This window comes from Rousettus aegyptiacus, unplaced genomic scaffold (genome assembly GCF_014176215.1).
Source record: "Rousettus aegyptiacus isolate mRouAeg1 unplaced genomic scaffold, mRouAeg1.p scaffold_m13_p_12, whole genome shotgun sequence".
NCBI classification, from domain to species: domain Eukaryota; kingdom Metazoa; phylum Chordata; class Mammalia; order Chiroptera; family Pteropodidae; genus Rousettus; species Rousettus aegyptiacus.
In genome coordinates, this window is record NW_023416287.1 from 75,712,370 (window position 1) to 75,734,395 (window position 22,026).

At 49.7% G+C, this 22,026-nt stretch overlaps 1 protein-coding gene across 4 annotated transcripts in view; it reads right to left on the reverse strand.

Moving 5' to 3' along the window:
• Positions 1–8,687: 8,687 nt before the first annotated feature.
• The window catches only part of ZBTB7C (zinc finger and BTB domain containing 7C), a 315,346-nt gene continuing 302,007 nt past the window's right edge, over positions 8,688–22,026 (reverse strand). For all 4 annotated transcript variants that reach the window (XM_016148445.2, XM_016148448.2, XM_016148446.2 and 1 more), the window contains one exon: positions 8,688–15,459. In XM_016148445.2, the coding sequence (XP_016003931.2) occupies positions 14,808–15,459 (652 nt within the window). In that variant the 3' untranslated portion in view covers positions 8,688–14,807. The remainder of the gene's footprint in view (positions 15,460–22,026) is intronic.

Sequence of the window (22,026 nt, forward strand, 5' to 3'; positions counted from 1 at the left end):
TTCTTCATTTTATTACTGTCCGATTAATCTTTCTTTTTCCTATGTGATTAATGCATTTAGTGGAATGTTTTTTAAAAAATCTGTCTTTACCCCGATGTCATGAAAATATTGTTTATCTGGTAGAAGCTTTGTTGTTTCGCCTTTCACATTTATATCTACAAGTCACCTGGAATTGAGTTTTATGTATGGTGTGAGGTAGGATGAAGTTTCCTTTTTCTTTTCTTCTCTTTTCATGTAGGTATCCGATCCAGCCAATTCCATATGTTGAAAAGACTACACTTTGCCCACTCCACTGTTGTTGTCGATCAAGTATACATATATATCTAAAGTTTTGGAATTTCTATTCTGTTTCATTGATTTGTCTATCCTTGTACCAGTAATACACTGACTTAATTACTGAAGCTTTGTTAATCTTGATATTTGCTATAGCGAATCCTCCTAAACTTGCCCATACTGTACTTGTCACACTCTAATGCGATTCCCTGTTTACTGGTGTGAAAGGGGAGTCAAAATTTATATGCCAAGATTCAAATGTGCAAAAATCTGAATTTAAAATTTTTTCTATAACCGATCTTATTTTGTGTTAAAGCTCTCCATTCCTACTGTAAGTCTGTTGCTGTTTTTGAAATTTTTTGTTTTTCCATTTTCTTCTCTAGTAGCTTGTTAGTTATGCAATATTTTATGATTTTACTGGGTTCCTTAGCGATAAAATATGCATCCGCAAGTCTAATATAAATTGTATTTTTACCATCTCCAGGCAATGCAATGATCTTAGAACACTTTAATTTCATTGATTCTCCTCTTTCGTTTTGCATATTGGTGTATATTTTAATTTATATTTTAAATCCCACTAAAAATTGTAATTATTGCAGTTGTTTTATACGGCCAATATGCATTTAGGTTTACCTGAAAATTCGACCTTTCTGGTTCTTATTTTTCCCTGCAATTCTGTGATTCCATCAGAGATTATGTTCTTCTTCCTGAATAACTCCCTTTAGTATTTTCTTAGTGTAGCATTCTTGGTGACAGATTTTCTCTGATTTTGGTGTCCGAAAATGAACTTATCTCAGCTTCATTTTTGGAGGACATTTTATTGAGTATAGAATTCTAAGTTGATTGTTATGTTCTTGCAGAATTATGAAGATACTAGTCTGTTGACTTCTGGCTACTTTGTTTCTGGTGAGAAGTCAACTGTGTCCCCCACTCCAAGTTTTTAAGATTTATGTTTGTGTTTGGTTTTCAGCAGTTTTACTCTGATGTGCAATGTGTATGCATGTGTTTCTCCCTCTTGGGGTACCTAGAGCCTTTTGAATCCGTAGCTTGATTTCTTTAATCAGTTTTGGACAATTCTCAACAATTATCTCTTAAAATTTATTTCTGACCTATTCTTTCTCTTCTCCTGCTGGGATGTTACATATGTGTTAGATTTTTTCATCACATCTCATTTGTCTCATTGGCCCTTTTCTGTATTTTCTATCCTTTTGATTCTGTCCTTCAGTTGGACATTCTTTTTCTACCTAACAGCTCACTAATCTTTTCAATCTGCCGTCAAACCGCCCCACTGCATTTTTTATTTTAAATATTGTAGTTTTAGTTACAAATTTAACATTTTTATACTTTCCAATTTCTGCCCAAATCCTCTATCTTGTTATTTAAGTCCGTGGACATATCAGTCATGGTTATTTCAAAGTCACTCCCAAATCTGGATATTCTGCGAGTTGATTTCTATTGTCCTTTTTCTTCTTCACTTTCAGTCAGATTTTGTTGTCTTGCAAACCTTGTCGTTGTTGCTCAACATCATATATGAAAATAGTAGAAATCAACTGAGATTCTGAAAAGCGTTATATTCGGAGATTTGCTTTAACTTCTTGCAGACATTAGGATAAGAGCAACTCACTCTCATTCATTCAAGGATTCAGTGTGACTTCAGTTAATGCGAGTGCTGGCCTGTTTTCTGTTCATTCATACTCCCAGGGTATCACCCTTTGGGATTTCAACCAAAAGCTTGGGGTTTTATTCGAGACCCTTCCTTAGATGACCTCTAAACTCACCGAAATTCTTGCTGCCTGCATTGCTTTCTAATGCCATCAAGCAGTTCTGTTTTTAAAAAAATCTTTTTTCAGATTTGCTAAGTGATGTCAGTGGAAGGGTTAGTCCAAGACTAACCTCGTTGGCCATTGGTGGAAGTGGAATCTTCAGCCTCATTTTCATGAGTGATGCCAAATAGGCTGGGGACGTTAAAAGGCAAAATTTCCATGCAATTCCTATAAGGAAAAATCCCTGCCGAATTCTTCCTTGAAAGTAAGTCACGAATCTTGCTTTTTCATAGCTGTTGAAATGTAGATACCCGCTCAGCAGGCTGACTGGTCGTTTTTGCTTCCCTTCACTTGAGAGTGGCTGGATTATCTTGCCATCCCTCACCTCTGTCCCTTGCCCCTGCCACCGCAAGCACTCTTTTGGCATGATCTTGCTTTTCCGGACCTAACTCTCAGGTGGTCTGGAGGGGCATGGGCCTGCGCCTGTGGATGCAGGATCTCCCACCTTCCAGTCCCTGTGAGAGCCAGTGTGCGAGCATCATAGAGAGCCCCAGAAAATCACGGCCTGGGATCGATTTGAAAATACTTGTGACACAGCTTCCTGGTTGCTGATGTGATAAAGGTCTGTGTATTTTATATAGAATAATACAGGTGGCTTGTGAACGCACTTTTTATTGCTAAGAATTCTGTTTATGAAACTGGTAGAAGAATGGTCCTGAGACACGGGGGTCACTGCTGGGGCTCACACCTCCCAGCATGCATTGCCCTCTGGTTGCCTGCCACACTTCTCTGCAGCACTGCCTCCACAGCACTCTAGGGGCTTCTGGAAAGTTGGCCTCCCTTTATAAATCAAGGTACAAAATTGACTCGGGTCATGGAAATCTAATTTATCTTCAGACAAAACCTGGAACCAGATACTGATATCTGTTTAGGCTCCTTCGAGTGTTCACTTCAAAGGCATTTTTCATCAGACTCTGCGCCCACCCCTCCCCAGTAGGTCACCCCAGGGAAAACCGACTGGTGTCTGGACAGTCCTGGCCAGATCTTAGTCTGTGTTTAGATGTCAACTGGCATGTCTACAGACAGGTAACCTATCCAACATAAAGAATACAGTGGAAAATGAAGTGTGAACAGAAAGAAAGTCCAAGAACTTGTTCTGTGTCTGCAATTAAGGCAAAACCCATGAAAAAGAAAGCTTTTTTTTAGAGTTAATCACATGTAACTCTAAGCCGCAGTGATGATAACGCAGGCTCGTGTGTATGTGCCTGTATGCTTGCAGGCATGCATGGATATGTGAGAAAAGACTATTTAGCAAACTTTTCCACACAGGGAAGACAGAAGTGGGAGCAATTCTGTGTGCTGTTTGGTAATTTGACTTGACAGGCATCTCCAGTGCGCGATTTGGTCCTGGAGTGGAGTCATTCTCAGTAACATCAAACGACCTTAGATTATGCACATCCCGCGTATCGAGGCAACCTCAGTCCTGGAAAGAAAGGCAGATGACCTTCGATTGGGAAATTAGACCTTTTCCAAACGCTCTTTGGCACAGAAGGGTGGAATCTTGCAGTGTTAAGAGCAGAAAGAAGTCTTGGGGACCATCTCATCTATCCCCTCGTTTTCCGGATAAAATACAGATTTAGAGAGTTGACGTAACTTTCTCAAGGTCGCGCAGTGAAGCGGTGGCAGACGAAGGCTTGGAAACCAGCCTCCGAATTTTGGGAAACCTCTTCACGTTGTCCTTAGCAGTGGGGGAAAAAAAGGTTGAAAATGATAAATGATTAAAGAAACTTTCGAAAATCCCCGAATCACAAATAAGTGGCTTTGAAATACAAAACTCTAAACCAATGATTGGACCCTGTTATTGGTATCAGAAGCCATAATGATGTTTCTTCCCTTTTTGATTTTTTAAATGTTTAAAATTTTTAAGTGTTTAAAAGATTTTTATTAAAATATAGCTAACGCACAATATTGTGTTAGTTTCAGGTCAACACCATAGTTATTCAACATTATGATCTCTCTTTCTCATAGGAACAGATGAGAGTAATGGGGCGTGGCCGCTGTCCTCAGGCCGGCCACACTGACCACTGTTGGCCCCCGTCACTTTCCGGTGGTCCTGCCTTCAGTCACTCTCCCATTTGGGGAGACACCTCCAAAAGCGGGTATTAGAGGGAGCAGAAGCTAAGAAGGCCAGGAACATTCTTTTCCCATCTCTTGGCAGCTAAAGTTGGGGGACCTGTGCTGTCACTTTGGCCATTTGGATGCTCCTGCCTGGGACTTTGCACCTGGAGAGGGTGTCGCCCAGATGGGGCCACATGCACGGAGCGGCAGCTTCTCACGCTGGCGGTGGCGGTGCTGACGTCCTGTCCTTCTGCGTCCTCCCTGTGTTCCGAGGCTGGCTCTTCAGCTTCCCACCAGTCCTCTGAGCGACAATGTCCTTGAAAAAAAAATCCCCTTTCTGCTTCATTTTTGGTCTCCCCTGGCTTGTATACAAGGACCTTGATGGATGCATTTGGAGAAGAATGAATGTCCTACACAAGTCCTGGCACGTAGTGCTTTTGTTGGCTCTCTGTTATGTACGTCTCACTATAAAGATTAAAGAGGCGCTTGTCTTTGATGTCCAAATAAAATCGAATTGGAGGTTATAATGAATTTTCACCAGGGTCAACAGCCCTGCTCCCAGGAAAGGAATTTTAAAGGTTAGCTGGTCGCCCAATGGAGCCTACAGAAACTTGTGTGTAAGGCACAAGCATCCCTTCTGTCATTTGCCTCCATTCATGGAATGACCGATTCTGGGATTACTTATACAATTGAAGAGACCCACATTCAGGCAGGGGAATAGTGCAGCTCCAAGTGGCACATGGGAGGGGCTTAAGCCATTCTCCACTCTGTAATTTCCATCAGGACTCAGGCCTGTGTGTGTGGATGACACGTGTTGTAGGAAATCAGCCAGATGGCACCCTCTTTCCCATCAGGGAACAGTATAGGGTTGGACCTCCCAATGGGAGAGAACCATCAGCATTTGGACATCTGCCACTGAGAGGGAACTGTCTCCCTGAAGTGTGACCTTACCCTTCTCCTGCCTCTCTCCTCTCTGTTAGCCCCCGGAAGAGCCAGGTACAGCAGCCGGAGGGTGTTTGAGGATGTGGTACAAAGAGTGAAACATGACTGTTACAGACTGAATGCTTGTGTCCCCCCAAAACCCTCCCCCTATGTGATGGTATTAGAAGGTGGGATTCCTGAGGGGTCACTAGGATTGGATGAGATCATGGGGGTGGGGCCCTCACGAATGGGATTAGTGCCCATGGAAAAGTCACGAGAGAGCTTGCTTCTTCTCTCCGCGCTCTGCCGCGTGAGGCCCCAGTGAGAGGACATCATCTGCAACCCAGAAGAGAGCTCTCACCAGAGCCTGGCCACCCTGCCACCCTGACCTCCGACTTCCAGCCTCCGGAGCTGTGGGAAACAAATGCCTGTTGTTTATCAGCCACCCAGTCTGTGGTATGTTGTTAAAGCAGCTGAATGGACTAAAAGAGTCCCTGTTCCTGTCCCCGCTGCAGGAGCCTGAGCTCAGGACAGGCCTGAGCTGCAGGAAGGAGCACAGGAAGGGAACGCAGTGATGGGTGAGAGGTGGCGGTGTGGATGTTGGAGTGGGCCGGACTGTTTAGACAACTGAAAATGAGACTTGTATTGAACATGACCAGAAAATATATGTGATCTTATCAAAATGGAATCGGAGAAGGGAGACCACGCGGAGTGGGGGTGAAGGGAAGTGGTCAGGAGAAAATGACGCCCCTTCTTTCCGGCACCCTGCTGTGTCTGGCTCTTTCAATGGAGTGCAGAAAACTTGATGTGAAGTCACAATGCAAATGCAGTGTCAGGCTCACCCCACTGCCCACCAGACTTCTACACCCCATGTCCTTCCTCAGTAGAACTTCTGGGGCCACCACAGCTTCCCCTCCGTCTTTCCCTAACACTTGCAGGGCCTGGGTGAGTATACAAATAGAGGTCCACGTGTCACCTCTAAATCTTTAAACACAGCAGTCACACTAACAACTTGTTAAGGAAACTGTGTCTATCCTATCTTGACAAGCAAACTTTCGCAAAGACCTGGAAAGCCAGACCCCAGTTAGGTCCTCAGATTCCTTGGGGTTCTGATGGGGCAGAGCCAGCCTGTTAGCCAGCAGCACCCCATTCTTTTCCCACCCCTGGCCTTAAGCCAGCCACACATTGAAAGGTCTTGCATGTGAACACCCCAAGCCACGTGGCTAAGTTCTGTTCATCCTCCCCCCAAAACAGTTACCCTTGCGGGTGGGGTGCCAGCAGCAATCTGCCCTCAGAAAGAGAGACCTGGGAGAGGGTCACGAAGGTGCTGGGAGCAGTCTCGAAGCTGTCTGGGCAGGGGACTGAGGGATCCCAGGTACCATGCACATGCACTTGGCTCAACCCCTTGGCTCTTCAGATTCCCTGCCTCAGGGAGAGCCCTTTCAAACAAGCCTCACTTTCCAAGCCTCACTCTTAAAATCCAACTGCGGCTCCTTTTTTTCCAACACGTAACACAGGCTCTGCAGCCTCTGCCCGCCCGCCTACACAGTGTGCCTGCCACTGTCAGCCCCAGAGCGGTCCCTGTTGTGCCCTGCAGAGCCAAGGGAGGTTGGGCAGCATCTGGAGAGGAGGCCCCAGCCACATGCAATCAAAGTTCTGCAGTCGAATGGGTCTCCCCGGGTGCCTTCGAACAGCTTTCCATACCAGGCAAACCCTGAGAAATGACCAGCTCCGCATTCTGATTGAAAAAGAGGATGTCCTTGTCACTTCCTTTTCCAGCTTTCCCGCAGGAACTGGCAATTGATTAACCATCATCATCAGGTCATTCGAAACGACAACTCACATAACCACTGGGATAAGTAATGAGTGCGGATCTCCTCCTCCTTCCCTCCTCCCTCCCCTCTTCGCTCCTTCCCTCTCTCCTTCCCTCCTTCCCTCCTTCCCTCCTTTTCCATTTAAAGAATACAAGGAAAGCAAAGGGGAAAGGGTAAGAAAACATAAGGAAGCACTGTTATTTAAAGAAAGAAGAAAGAAGAGAGGAAACCAACATGGAGTCGGCAGCTACTAAGTGGCAGGCGGGGCTGGTGGTCCCGTGCCCCCTCTAACCCCGTCAGAGCCCTCCAGGTAGATGTTATCACCTCCTCCTTTTTTTGATCACAGAAGTGAGGCTGAGCAGGGCTGCTGAGTAACACAGGGACTCCAGTGGACAGGAGCCCAGGGTCAGCCTGCCAGTGCCCCCAGGCCAGAGGGCTGGGTCTGAGTGCGGACTGGAGGGAGCCCTTTCCAGCCACCAGGAGCTCTGCCTGGGAAAAGAAGTCAGGTAGCGAGCTTCTGTATCCCCAGGTGCTCACATTGGCACATTGTGCTGTGTTCTTTCTTGCCATGCCACCCCCGCTTTCCCCGACTGCTACAGCTCTCTCTACCACGAAGACTCACCTACATGGGACGTCCCAGACATTAGGAAATGAAAATGTGCTTTTGCATTTCAGAGTGCAGCTCCCACAGGAGTGATGTCGAAATCGCAAACAAAACAAAACAAAACAAAACAAAACAAAACAAAACAAAAAAATGCAAAACAAAACAAATAAAACAACCAACTAACAAACATTTTCATTAAAACACATCTCAGGCTTTGCTGTGCTGATTAAGCGAGGAAAACTCATTTTGAGAAAAAAAGGCTCAGCATGGAGCTGACTTCTCAGCCATGGCGAAGAAGTTGTGGGTTAAAGTTCTGGGTCCCCGGACGTGATGAGAAAGCCTCGATGGCTGTATCCACTGTGAGGGAGAGAGAGGACAGAGACGATCCACAGCGACCAAGCTTACTGCTTGGGAAGGCAGTTTTGAATGTTTCATGGGCTTGGGGAGGGTGAAACTGGGAATGAATGTTCACCAGGCCTGTAGAGGGCTCAGGTGTCAGGAGAAACGCTGCCAGCATGACCTTTGTCTAAATAGACTTCTACTCCCAGTGGTTCTTGCCTCATTCTGGGCCTCGGCTTCTAGGGAGATAGGTTGGCGTAGCGGCCAGGAGTCAGTGGATCAGGGTTTGAGTCCTGACTCTGCCAGAGCTCACCCTGTATCCTTGTCCTCACTGTTTTGCCATTTTGAGCTCTGGGTCTCTCATCTACAAATCCTGCGTGGCTATGTGACATGTTTTGAGGCCTCCCGACATGGCTAGAACTCTTGTTTGGAGGATTTCCATCATGAATACTTCCTTCTCAAGGCAGAAACCAGAAGCTTACTTTCCCAGTTGCAATCAGGGGGAGGCATGGGGCTTGGCTCTTCCAATCAGATACACCAGCACTAGCACAGTGGGATCTGTTGTCTGGGGAGAATGGGGGTAGAGGGTGGGCCACAGGGCAGGGTTCCAGTGTCCCTGGCCTGGTGTTGGTGGGGTGAGCTGTGGGGTCTGTGCCTAGCAGCAACAGCAATCGAATCTCTGCAGGAGCAGTATGATGCCATGTAGCGTGGAGTTGTTCCTGGCTTCCTGGCCATGGACTTTGTGCAAATTGGCAAGGGCACCCCTTCTAGACACATTACTGCCATCTGCTGGGGAAGGTGCTATACTATACAAATCTAACATGTATTATAACAAATGCATCAATCTGTCCAGGGTTTGAATGGCACCCCTTCAAAAGTGGTGTTATTGTCCAGGATACCACCTCCACAGCTGGTCTCAGTGGTCCTGCAAGCCTGACTCTTCAGCCCTTGTAGAAATTCTGTGAGACTCATTTTCCTTTCATAAATGCCTTTTCTACTTCAGCACCTGGAGCGGGGTCTGGCGTTTTACTAAGAACTCTGACGGATACAAACAGGGATATGTATGTATAATATGTGCCTCACAGGGTTAAAATCCAGCTGACCAATGGTCAAACTCCTTTGAGAAGGCATACAGCACTTATGTTACTCAGAGAGTCTGTGCTCAACTTGTTTTTAGAGGAACATGGAAAAGGTGTCTGAGTCATTCTATCTTCCTTCTTTATTCCAGGAAACTATTTGTTTATTCTCTTGATTCTGTTGTCAGGGCCAGACTTCATGGATAAAGAGAGGAACCACGAGGATGAAAATGAGAGTGTGAGTTATAAATATTCCAGCAGGGAGACTTGTGGGAAAATGGCTTTGCTGGGTCTAGTCCATGCACTGCTGAGTCTCCTATTGTTACAGGGAGGGATGACATCAGCCCATGTATCATTTGCCTGATGACTGTGTGTATGTGTGGATGCACATGTGTGTGCGCGCATGTGTGTGTGTGCATGCGCGCGTACATATCTGGCTGCAGATAAAGTGATCAGCCTCCAGGTTTTCCAAGATTGTCCAGATTTGTGATGTCTTGTCCTTAATTTGTCAAGCCATTTCTGGGCCCACGTTTTTTGGTTTAGGCCATGTGGACGCTGCCCCTTAAGGTTACAGCAGCCCCTGCCCAGGATGTGGTAGGAGTGGAAATGAGTGGGATCTCCCCAGGGAATCCCCTCACCATCAATTGCTGGAAATGCATGTTTGACTCAGTCCTCAGTGCTTCAAGCCTGAAAGCAGGGAAGGAGACTATACATGCTTGCTTCCTGCATCCTCGAAGCAGGGTGGGAAGAGGTGGGTGGGGCTGGGAGGCCCAGGCAGGCTGGTACCTGCCCACTGGTATGATTTCAAGGCCATCTGTTCACTGCTGGAGGCCTGACATGGCTTCCCTCAGGGCCTCTCTTACCAGCCTGAACAAGGAGCAGAGGCTGCTAAGGTCAGAAGAGGGAGCCTGTGAGTCACGTTCACCCTCTGTGGCTCCTATCAGGGTTCGGACAGAGGGGAAGGCAAAGGGAAGAGAGGGTGCCCGCATCCTGAAGGGCAAGCAGTTGGGGTAGCAAGGGGCACCAGGAGGAGAGGGGGGAACACTGGGAGGCTGGGAGGCGGGGCTGCTGGATACAAACATGTTTGATTCTAGAATTTGTCCCAGGTCCCCGGAGGGGCCGCTGACCTTCTGTGTGTAGGCTGCTTTTCCCTCCTCCAGAGCCTCCCGACTCTGGGATTGCTCCTCAAAAGCGACATACTCTTCAGAGGAGGGAACCCGTGGCAGACAAGGCCTCCCCTCCCCACCTGGCTTTCGGAAGGGAAAGTGTGCACAGGGGAACGAACAGTTGTGCCATTCTGAAATGCCTGCTGCAGCAGGCTCAGAGGACCCACAGGGAGGAAGGGCCGGCAGGGTCCCAGGAGAGGAGGAATGGGGTCTGTGTAGCAGTTTGCCGGGGTGTGGCACGGACCTCTGTGGAGGCCCTGCACGCCCGCGTGCAAGAGCAGGCGCTGGGGTCGGATAAGGGGCTAAGACGAGGGGCAGTCTTACTGCCTGTTGGTTCATTACTGTTACCCTGTCACATATCTGAGGTCTCAAAATAAGACTCGGTGCCTTTTCTACACAGACTCCTGTTTCTCTGACTCCAAGTTACTGTAGGCCATCACCTCGGTGGGGGCATGCAGCTGCAGGTTGCCAAGGTGGGTTTCGTGAACTTGTCCCAACTCATCTTTTTCACTTGTCACCTGCTTTCCCTGGCACAGTCTTTTTTCCATGGTCACAAAAGAATATACATCTGCCCTTCCACAAATCAGACGGACAGGACCCCAGGAAAGGGCCATCTCGAAAGCCCTCCTTCCACGCAGGATCTCCTTAGACTTGAAAGGCGACGTCGAACCTGTCCAACGACTGATCCATCTTTCTCTTGCGAAGGATCTCATTCCTCTTTAAGACAACTCCAGATGTTAGAAAGTTATCTTTCTTCACCTGGGCACCGCTGCCTCTTGGACTCTCTCTCCTGTTGGTTCCAGTTGGCCAGATTTTTGGTAAAATCCTTCCCCTACCTGACAGACCTTTAGAAGTCCAAGGCCTATTCTAACGCATTCCTTAGGCCTTTTCTCCAGGTTAAGATGCATATGTTTCTTTGGCCTGTCCTCAGTAGCCTCCTTCTCCCATCTTCCCCTCCCCCCTCCACTGAAGAACCCTTTGCTGTCAGCACCGCAACTCTGTTAGCACCTTGGGGCCTGAGGGAGCAGGCCATGCCCGACGCAGCTCTGTGGAACACCCACCTGGCCAGGACTGGAGGGGATTTTACTCACATGAGTTCAGGAGCACCCAGAGGTCAGGGCCCATTCTGTCCAGTTCCTTACCCCTTCTCCATGTTCACTTCTGATCCTCAGTGGACACTCACTCCCAGAATGAGGACCCAGTGATCCTAGAATAACCAAGCTAAACGGAATATTACCTGGCCCTGTACTTTTGACACCACACTATGCTTACCCCCAAGCCCTCAGCCATGAGCTGGGGCCTCTCAAAGCTGCAGGGCAGCCAAGAAATACTGACTTTACTAGAAGACCTTGAGAAAGGGCAAGTAATGTAACTGGCATATATTCAAGATGACGTTTTTATATTAAGACAAATGCATATATATTATGTGATAGAATGTAGAAACATGAAATCCAAAGCCAAAACGTGGGACTTCAGAGGGATTTTACAAAATGAGAAGCTTACTTCAGGCTATTTCTTTAGAGTCCAGTCCCTGAGTCTGCACTGGGCTGGCCTCTTTTGCTGGGGGTGTCTGGGTAGAGAACTTGGAGAGTTCTCAACCTCCTTTGTTATTAGAGGTGAGGCAAGTGAAGATCAGAGTAGAGAAGCGATTAAGCTAAGGACACAGAGCTCTAAGGTTCCGGGATTTGAACCCGGGTTTGTTCTTTTCTCCGTACCAAGAAATGCTGCATTAGGTTTATAAAAACGCTTACCATAGCAAGAAAACGGAGGAAAAACAGCAAAGGGGCTCTGGGTTAACCCTTGGTTATCCAGAAAACGCAGTTCGAACAACAATTTTAGTCAGTCTGGATTTAGTCTAGATTGAGTAGAGTCGATGCCGTTCCATGACAGAGCATATATTTCCTTACCTCTTTTAGGATCCTGCATTTCCTGCTCGGGAAAGAGGCTCAGGTGAAAAAGGAAGAGAAGTCCAAAGCCAGTGCCGGGGCACGAGAGGAAGAAGGCCAAGGCGGTGGCAAGGCCATCTGGAGGCCACTCTGGATGCCATGCCAGGAAACTGGTTGAACCGGCTGTATTGAAACGGTCAGCAACTCTTCCACATTCCCTGGCTCACACACCACGGGCGGAACTGCATGCATGTGCGCATGCGCACTCACATACACGCGCCTCGCGCTCAGGCTTCTGATCAAACAGTGGCTCGCAAAGCTGTAGGAGGCAATTAAGGATCGAGTCCCTACCATGCAACCACCCACTAACAACTGAAATGAGATTTGGAAGGGGGAAGTCAACCTTAGCCAGGGAATTGAGCGAGCATAGCTTTCTTTTACTCAAAACACTGTCCTTCAAATTATTAAATGAGGGCCAAGAGTTTGTGTTTTTCGTAAAGGTATCTGACATCGTTGCAAGTTTGTGACACCCAATTGTCAAAACCTTAAGCAAGGAATGTCTATAGATTGGCATGTTGCTGTCACCTCTCACAGAAGTGCAACTCTCAATATAATTTAATCAAGTCAATTAATACTGTTTAATAAATAGGCCAGAAAATTAGCTGAGAGTTTTTCTCGGCGGGATGCGGCGTGCAACCAAAGTTATGGAAGATTGTCCCTTGAATCACTAAGGCAAACTTTGTTGAGTGTCATTTTACATAATGCAATCACATAAAAAAGAGTTATAAATAGAAAAAATCCCAAAGTTCTCCCACAGACAGACAGGGAAATCAAAACATCCCAAAAAAAAGGAAACAAAACGAAATGCAACCCCCTTTACCCCACAACCCATTTGCTTCAAGTTCTTCTTGAACATACAGTACTCAGCATCTTTGGATATTTTACAATGTACAATTCCAAACTTCAGCCAAGAGAAAACAAAGAGAACTAACCAGTTATCTGAAAAATTGAGTTTATAAGAAGTCATTAACTTTACAAAATAAAAACCAAAGCCCCAACACCACTGGATTCCAGTTTGTCCATTTTTCTTTGTTTTCTTTTAAAGTTTGGGTCAGGCCCAATCCCTTGGCCGATGGGGGGACATGGCAAATGACTGAAATGGAGACAAGAATCTAAGAGGCAGCTGTCCAGGCAGGTGACATACGAAAACAAGAGGGTGTCCAAAGCAATTCCCTCTGGCCGGAATGGCATCTGGTGGTTTGTGGCATCAGGGGTCTCTTCTGGGGAGCTGGGGGAGTGACAGAGTCTGTGGTCTTCTCTGGCCTTTTTGTTTTTTTGTGTGTGTTTGCTGAGGAAGAAGCCAAGGCAAGAGGAAGAGCGAAGTCTCTGGAGCCCACAGCTCCAGGGATGGGGACACCAGCCCTGGGCGATCTGTGCAGATGAACTTTCCTCCTTTGCTGGCTACTGAGAAACAAAAGCAAACTCAGCAAGACAGGGAGGGATGAGTGGGAAAGGGGAAGAAAAGATCAGGAAGGCACTGGGCCAGCAGAGCTGTCTTCCTTCTCAGGGCCTGCTACAAAATCGAGAACCAGGGACAGTGTGTAGATGTCCCCAACTCACAGAGCCCTTCAAACCCATACTGGAGCCAAGGCGTGGTCTCCCCACACTGAAGGCAGCCCACACCCCAGCTTTATCCCCAGAGTGTAGAGGGAGGAGCTGAGGGTGTTTAAACACAGCAGAGGGGGCAGTCACCAGCAATGTCAAAGCCCTGAGACATCCACAACTTGAAAAGCAAACAGAAACTGCAAGAACCAGGCATTTTGTCTGTTTCCAGGGGTCAGAATGGAGGGAGGCAGTTGCCCGGTGTTAAGAGGTGGTCTGTCCCTTCTCTGCTGGCCTCAGGAGTCCCAAGAGACTCCATACAGCTTTGGAAGGAGTGTGTGGAGGTAGGGTACATGCTAAATAGTCACCCAGGGGTCCAGACACCCACAGTGGCCTGCCCAGAGAGGAGAGGAGAGTTACATGTGGCATTTCCCAGAGGCGCCTGTGGGCTCCAGCTCTCTCTCTGTCACCATGTCTAGTATGGCCACATTTCTCACCTGGGCTAATAGACAAGTGGATGTGATAAAACTAAATTGGTTAGATAGCCAGTTTAACTAGCGACTTTCGGAGTGCAAAGCTGCTACCCTCTCAGGAATCCTCTTCGGAGGGACAGGCGTGTATATGTGGGTGGGTGAGTGGGAGAGGGGAAACTCACTTACCAGTCCCCTTTCATAGCAGGATGAAATCGGGGTACAGAGGGCTGACCTCTCCATGGTCATAGGACAGAGAGGAAAAATAGGCTCGGACTCCAGAAGCCTTGCCCCTGATTCCAGGAGGCCTCCCTGACCATAGGGCATTTCCCATGAGGGTCCCAGGATCCCTGAAGACCGGAAAAATGACCTGCCAGAGAAGTCAGCAAGGACTCAACCAGCGGGTGTGCCCCAGACCCCTCCCCGCACCCCCACTGGCCCAGCCACACACTCCTGCATCTAGCCCCACACAGGTCCAAAGTGCTTTAGGGCATGCACTGTGGGCCACCTCTGAGGCATGGGCCCTGTGAGTTCCTGTGTGAGAGCCAGAGAGAGGGATAGCCAGGGAGAAGCCAGGCCCCTTGCTGGGAGGAGAGGCCCATCTCAGACAAAAGCAAAAGGGAGGCGGCTGCTTCAGGAGGCCCATTGTTGCTGATATACGTTTCATTTTTCCTTTGTGATTTTGAAATAAACAGTTCAGACCCATTGGGTGGGGCAGGGTGGGCGTGATGGGAGATGGGACAGGGCAGCTGGACTGGGGGCAGCAAGGATCAGCCTAGTTGTTGGCTTCAGACATGGAGGCCACGTGGTTGAGGCCAGCGAGCCCGGGGAGGCCGGCCAGGCCCGTGGCCCACGGGTCGGGCAGCGGGAAGTAGGGCCGCGCTGCGGCCACGTTCTCGGCCAGTGCAAAGGCCAAGAGGCCCCCTGCGTTCCTCTCGGCCTCCAGCTGGGCGCGCCCGAACAGCTTCATCTGCGTCTCCTCAAACTGCCGCTCGAGCTCCTGCAGGCTCAGCGCGCCCTTGGGAGCCGCCAGGAAGTGCTTGGCCGGGCTGGGGCCCGGGAGGCACACGGCGGCCCCGCCCAAGTGGCCGCCCACCTCGCCCAGCGCAGGTGGCATCACGAAGGCCGCCTTCTCCGGGGCCGGACCTCCCGGCCCGAAGAGCAGGCTAGCCGCCCTCCAGGCGGCGGGCTTGCGGCCGCGTCGGGGCCGTGCCATGCGGCAGCTCTGGCGCTTGATGTGGCGGTGCAGGTGGTCGGAGCGCGTGAAGCTCTTGTAGCAGAACTCGCACTGGTAGGGCCGCACGCCCGTGTGGATGCGCATGTGGTTCTTGAGGTCGTAGTTGTGTACGAACTTGGCGTTGCAGTGGATGCACAGGTAGGGCCGCTCCCCCGTGTGCTTCCGCATGTGGATCTTCAGCTTGTCCTGCCTGCAATGCAGATCCGGGAGTCAGTCCCGGCAAGGAACACCAGGAGCCAGTTCTAACTCTCTGCTCCCGCTTTCCCCAGGACCATGAAGACTCCCTACTGCCATGGCCTCGAAACCCAGCAACGGCACCCACGCTCGGGTTAACCTTCAACCCTGCGCCGCCCCAAACAGGCGTGGATTAGTGGGCTGGACCAGGAGCAGTGTCCTGAAAGGCCCCCTCCACTCCAGGACCCCTTCTAGTCCTAAGCTCTGAGTAATGAAGCACCCATCCTTTGCCAGGGGCCTGTCTCACAGACTGGAAAACAGGCCTGCTAGCGACACAGGCCCCCACAGGTCAGCAGCCTGTCCTTATGGGCCAGTGACCTCTGATACTGGGTTGCGCCTTAATCTCATACCCACTCTCTCCAGCCAACAGTCTCCCTCCATTTCATCATGTGCATTTGCCCAGAGCCCCTGGGCCCATCCCAGCCGGGGCTGTTGTGCTCTGTCTGTCGTCAGCGCTAATCTGGGAGGCTACAGATCCCACATACCTTGTTCAAGTCTCCTGCACTGTGGTTTCTTTTCCCAAGCCCTGGGCTCTGCTCTTTGTCTGCAGACAATTCCAGGGTTTACAAAAGAGCCAGGTGCAACAAGAATGCAGCCTAATCTAGGGCAAAGCTTTTCAGGATTTAAGCTTATTATTCAGAGGTAAAGTATGGTGTAGGGGTGAGGCTCCCACCGGGGGGTTGGAAGCCCCTGCTCCAACTGCAGACCCACCACTAACATGCTGGGAGATCTTAGGCAAGTTACTTAACCTCTCTGCATAGAGCTGAACCTAGGGCCAGACATCAATTCCTATTGTCCAGAGCTGATGACAAGAACCTACGTTTGTCTTACGCTAAATCCAACACAATTCCTGGTGATCTTAAAAAGGAAAATTGACATCCCAGAGTTGTTTTCCTAAAGACTGAGAGCTGCACAAACCAGCTACAAGAGCCTTTCAGCCTGGCTGAGGTGGGGTCAGCTGGGCTGCAAGGACCCCTCGCAGAATCATTCTGGGGCCTTCCCTGACCAGGCCCAAAGCTCTGTGTCCAGTCTCCCTCCCCTCCCCTGCAGGTGCGGCTTGGGTGGACCGTCTGCCTGTAATTTTTGGCTCGGGTTTGAGGTCAGAGCAGATGTGGCGCTCAGGCATCCGCCCTAAAATGACCAGATTTAAATCACCCTCCACATAACCCCAGGACAACAGGAGCAGGTCCTGGTCTCCTGGTATCCCCTGGCCGCTAGAGGTCTCACTGGCTCTCATTTTCAGGAGGGTTCCCCAGGGGCGGGGCAGGAGAGAAAAGGGCATTCTTGTGTACACTAGTTGGGACCAAGGGAGGAGGACCAGAGAGGACATACCTGCCCCTTCCACCTGTGCTCAGAGGAAGGCTGGAGGGCACCTTGGATGTGGGAGTGGGGAGTGGGAGGCCTCCAGCTGGGCGCACCTGAACAGCAGCACATCCCCGCCCATCCCACAGCTCACCAGCTGCCCCCAGGCTGCACAGCGCCCTGAAGCGACATTCCATGCACCCTTCCCCGCTTCCCCAGCACACTACCTTTAAGGTATCTAACCTTCATTTCATCTGGGCAATTGGATGTTTGAGTGGGAAGGGGCCTTAGAGAGCATCTGGGCCAGGAGGTCTCAAACTTGAGCATGCATCAGAACCATTATCAGTGCTTGATGAAAGAAAGAGTGCCGGGCCCCACTTCCAGAGATTCTGATTTAGTAGGTCTGGGATGGCGAAGGTAGAGAATTTGCATTTCTAACAAGTTGCCAGATGCTGCTGCTGCTGGAGCTACTACATAGACCAGTTTGAGAACCAGGGACCTAGACTAACCCTTCACTCTGCAGGTGGGCAAACTGAGGCCTAGGAAGGGGAACTCACCATGGTCACTGAGAGCTTAATGGCAGAGTTGGGACTAGACCTCAGGTCTGTTGGCTCCCTGTCCAGGCCCTTCTCCTCACCACTTTAGGAAACACAGTGGGGTACACAGAGCACCTGTATCCCAATAGCGATGCTGCGTAGTCCTGAGGGATATGTCTGGGGACTCAACACGTTCACTGAGGCTCTGACAAAAACACTGATGCTAGATGGTCAGCTAGGCTCACTCACTGGCTATGTGACTCCTGTCCTCACCAGGTGTAGGACTCCACTCAGAGTCATCAGTAGGACTTTAAATATATTGCCTCATTTCATCCTCAGCACAACACTGTAAGGCAGGTTATTTTCAAAATCATTAATGCACATAATTAGTGGTGTTGACCCTGAGGGTCACCCTCAAATAATGAATAATGTAAATGGTAAATCTTCAGATATCAAGGACCTACTACTACTACTACTGCTACTACTACTACTACTACTACTACTAACACCACACACACACACACACACACACACACACACACACACACTCATCTCCACAGCGTCTCCTTAGCTTTTCATGAGGGCATCTAAAATACATCATATTTCAGTGGCAATTGGCTCACGTGCGTAAGAAATAACTTCCTTTCATTGAGCACCCGCTATAGGCAGATGAATATACTCTTTCAATAACCCTGGAAGGTTGTTATTCAGAGGCAAGGTATGGCATAGGGAAGGGGGCCCCCATGAGGGGCCTGGGAGCTCCTGCTGCAGCAGCAGACCCACCACTAACTTGTGGGGTCGCATTTAGGCAAGTTACTTAGCCTGTTTATACAAAGCTGAACCTAGGGCCAGACATCAATTTCTATTGTCCAGGGCTGATGAGAGAAACTGGGTTTGTGTGAGCCAGATTCAACACACCTGGAATGTTTCCCTCACTTAGAGGAAGAGTCAGGGCTCAGAGAACTCAAAGCTTTGCCAATGGTATCTAGCCTGTGAGGGGCAGAGGAGCCTGGGGCATGGTTTGTTTTGCAAGCTGTTCTGAGGTTGAAAAGGGTGGATTTTCAAACCTAGGACTCCCAGCATGAGGCATATAGGGCTGCCCCAGAAAGTGCAGACCAGAACAATCAAAATGGCATTTGCAGCCAGCTTTCTGCCTCTGGTCTCAGAAGCGTGAGGCATGCTGTGGGAGGAGCCGGGCCTTGGGCAGGAGCAGGCTGTCCCTGATGGAGGCTGTTCATGAGTGCGGGTGAGTAGAATGGGCAAAGCTCTTGATAATTTAGACCTGGAAAAAACTTAAGAGATCATCTAGTTTACCAGGAGCGTGCTAACATGGTCTGATTCATAGTCTGAGGCTATGGGCCCAATAATATGCATTATTAGCAGTATATTCCCCAGGACCCTGGAAATACTGACCTATCCAGTTCCCGCTCTTTCCAAATGAGGAAACCAAGGACCAGAGAGGGAAATGCTTTCTAAGGTCACAGCCTCCTCATTTCCGTAATGACCTTTTCACATGGCTATAAAGCACACGTGCATTGGCAGAGCTGGGTCCAGTGCCAGGCACACTCCAGGAACTAGACTGGGTCCTTAGCTACCCTGGGCCTCAGTTTTCCAACCTCTAAAATAGGGGAGGGGGGAACCTGGCTGCATCATTTTGATCTCTGGTGTTCTATGTCTCCCTCTGAGTAATGGGCTTATACTGAATCTCTTTCTGGCTAATTAGCTTCATACATTATGGCTCTTCTACCCCTGCTTCTTCACGAATCTGAGCTGCTCATGGAGGCAGCATGAGTGTAGTTGGGAAGCATTCTAGCCAGAATCTCAAGAGCAGAGCTTAGTCACTTTCCTTCAGGGCTAGAGGTCTGGTGGTCCTGCTTAAAATGTCCCGAGTCTTCCTTCGTCCAACAGTCTATGTGCTAACTTACCCCTTAGCATGGCTTCCAAGGCTCTTTACAAGCTCACACCTTCCAGATGACTGGAAGATGACTAAGTCCTGGGGATCCCTGCTGACTACAGTTAGCAAGACTATAGTGTAAACCTCAAAGTTGCTAAGAGAGTAGATCTTAACTGTTCTCACCACACCCATAATAAAAAGGTAACTGCGAAGTGACGGATGTTAACTAAACTTATTGTGGTGATTGTTTTGTAATGCATACACATGTCGAATCATCATATTATGTACCATTAACATATACAATGTTATATATCAATTATGTCTCAGTAAAGCTGGGAAAAAATATCACTCCATCTACTTTAGCAGCCCCTGCCCCTCCCTGTACTGCACCCACACACCACATGGATATGCTGTTCCCCTAGAAGCCGTCTTTAAACACCTGCCACCTTGAGCTGGACTTCTGGCTCTCCTCTGATCTGCTAATGCACAGCTTTCCCATGATGGGACGAATACTTGGTAAACCCTGGCTCCCTCCCTTTCTGGGCATGTCCGCTTAACATTTGGACGCCAGTACTCCATTCTTAGGGTCCTCCCAAAGATCCAATGGTGCTAGCTCCTTCTTTCCAGCTGTGAGCCTCTCGTTCCAGCCCTCCTCCTCCTGGCACCCACGCCTTTCATCTGAGTTCACTTGTGCAATCTGCCCTGCCTGAAATGTCTCCCACTCCTAATCCCCCTGACCCTTCAAGGTCAAACTCAAGGCAAGGGCAATCCTCCACAAACCCTTCCCTGTCCATGCAGGTTTTGTGCTTTGCCTTGACTTTCCAGAGTATCTGTGGCCTGAACATTGTGCCCCCAGGCAAGTCACCCAAAAGAAAGGAGGGAGCAAGAGAAGATGAAGTGTCAGTGTCACCTCGTCCTGCCCCCTAATGGCCCCAGATGTGTCAGTGTTACCCTCCTAGCAGGACGTGAGCTCTGGAGGCCAAACCTCTCTGTCCGTACGATCTACAGTCTTGTTTGATCACACAGGTGCTCCTGGCAGATGGAAACACTGTTCGGAGGCCATCTTTGCTGGCTTTATTTTCTGTGCATGTCATTTTCGGGGCAGGGGTCGTGACATGTGCTATTTCCCTTCGATGCCTTCACACGCACAGAGCCACCACCCCGTCCCTGGCTCCCTGTCTTGTTAGGAGCTCAGACAGCAAGATGATGTAGGAGGCTGCAAATTCATAAGCAAGGAGCACTGGCCCCGGCTGATGCAGGAAAGAAAGCCAGGCTCACGGGCATTCCTCTCAGTGCGTTAGCACGGATCAGGCGGCTCCCGTGTACCAGGTAATAGCACCTTATCTCACTGAAGCCGCTGAAGGCGGCGTTTCCGTCATTCTCATGAGGGAACAAAGGCAAAGCAGGTGCAGTCATGTGTCCACAGCTTCCCTGATCTTGGGCAATATGTGAGTGGAGGTCATAAAACTGGGCTCAGCCTTAGGGAGCACTTGATCCGACCCCCTCATGTTACACACAGGAAACTGAGGCCCAGAGAGGAGAAGAGACTTGGCCAAAGTTGCACAGCTAGAGGCAGAACCAGGCCCTGAACCTAGGGCTCCTGATCATCTCTCCAGTGCCTCATCCGAGGTGCCACAGTCCGCCGAGAGATACTGAGTTCTACATTTACTCGTTCAGCAGCGCTTTTACTGTGCTGGACCCTTATTTGGCACGTGGCGTGGGTGGTACTGGCACCCACCTTGACAGGACTCTGTCGGATGTGTTCGTCTCCTGCTTTGCACACGACCCTGAGTGCAGGGCGGTCATTCACGGGGTGTCGGTTGACTGAACAGGGACCTGCTGGTGCGGGGCCAGTTCTCAGAGCTCCCCGTCTCCAAATCCAACACGCCTTCTCTCACCCTGATCCCCTCATCTGCCATCTCATTCCTGTGCCCTGCACCAGGGACCAGCCATGTCACATGCATGCACGCCTTGACCTGCATTCCCTCTTCCAGCTGGGAGAGTTCACTGTCGAGAAAGATGTGCCCGTTCTCACGAGCTCAGCCCCCTGAGTGAAAGGAAAGGGCCGCGAGTCTGGCCTGGGGTCCTCAGCCCCCATGAAGGTCCCCAGTCAGGCTAATGCTTTCCCAGCACCATCCTCCCAGACTTCTTGGTACCCTGATGGTCTGAGACCAACTCTCTTCCTGCTGCCACTGCTAATGACACTACATTATCTTAATAAGGTCCCCAGAGCTGCCAGGAGTGGGAGGACTAAAAGGAAAATACAGAACAAAAAAGAAGCCAGGCTCCTGGCCTTGTTAGGAGAGCAGACGGCCGCCGGCTGCAGAAGCGATCAGCAGTTGGCTTGCACTGGAGGCGGGTGTTGGAGACTAGCAGCTACAGCCTTTAGGGGATGTTGGTAGGGAACCCAGTGGAAACTGGTGAGATGATGGATCGCCAGAGTGACTTCTCAGGGTGCAGAGGTTGCCATCCTTGCCCAGGGACGGGATGGGGCCTCTGCTATTTGGGGGCTGGTCCCTTCTCAAGTCCTGCAGTTTCATGCCTTTATTTACCTGCGCCAGTAGACATGGCTGGAGTGCCCCTGAGAGCCTGCAGGCTGCAGGTGGGCTGCAGGTGGGCTGCAGGGGGCTACACGAGGGAAGGCTGCCCAGCCACGCTCTCTAGGAGCACTACCAACACGCTGCCTGTATGTACTCAAGGACCAAAGTGGGGGGAGTTAGGAGGAATTAAGAGTCTTCTGAGGCCTTCAGGGCCCAGGTCCAGGCCCCTTTGGCAGTGATGAGGGCTATGG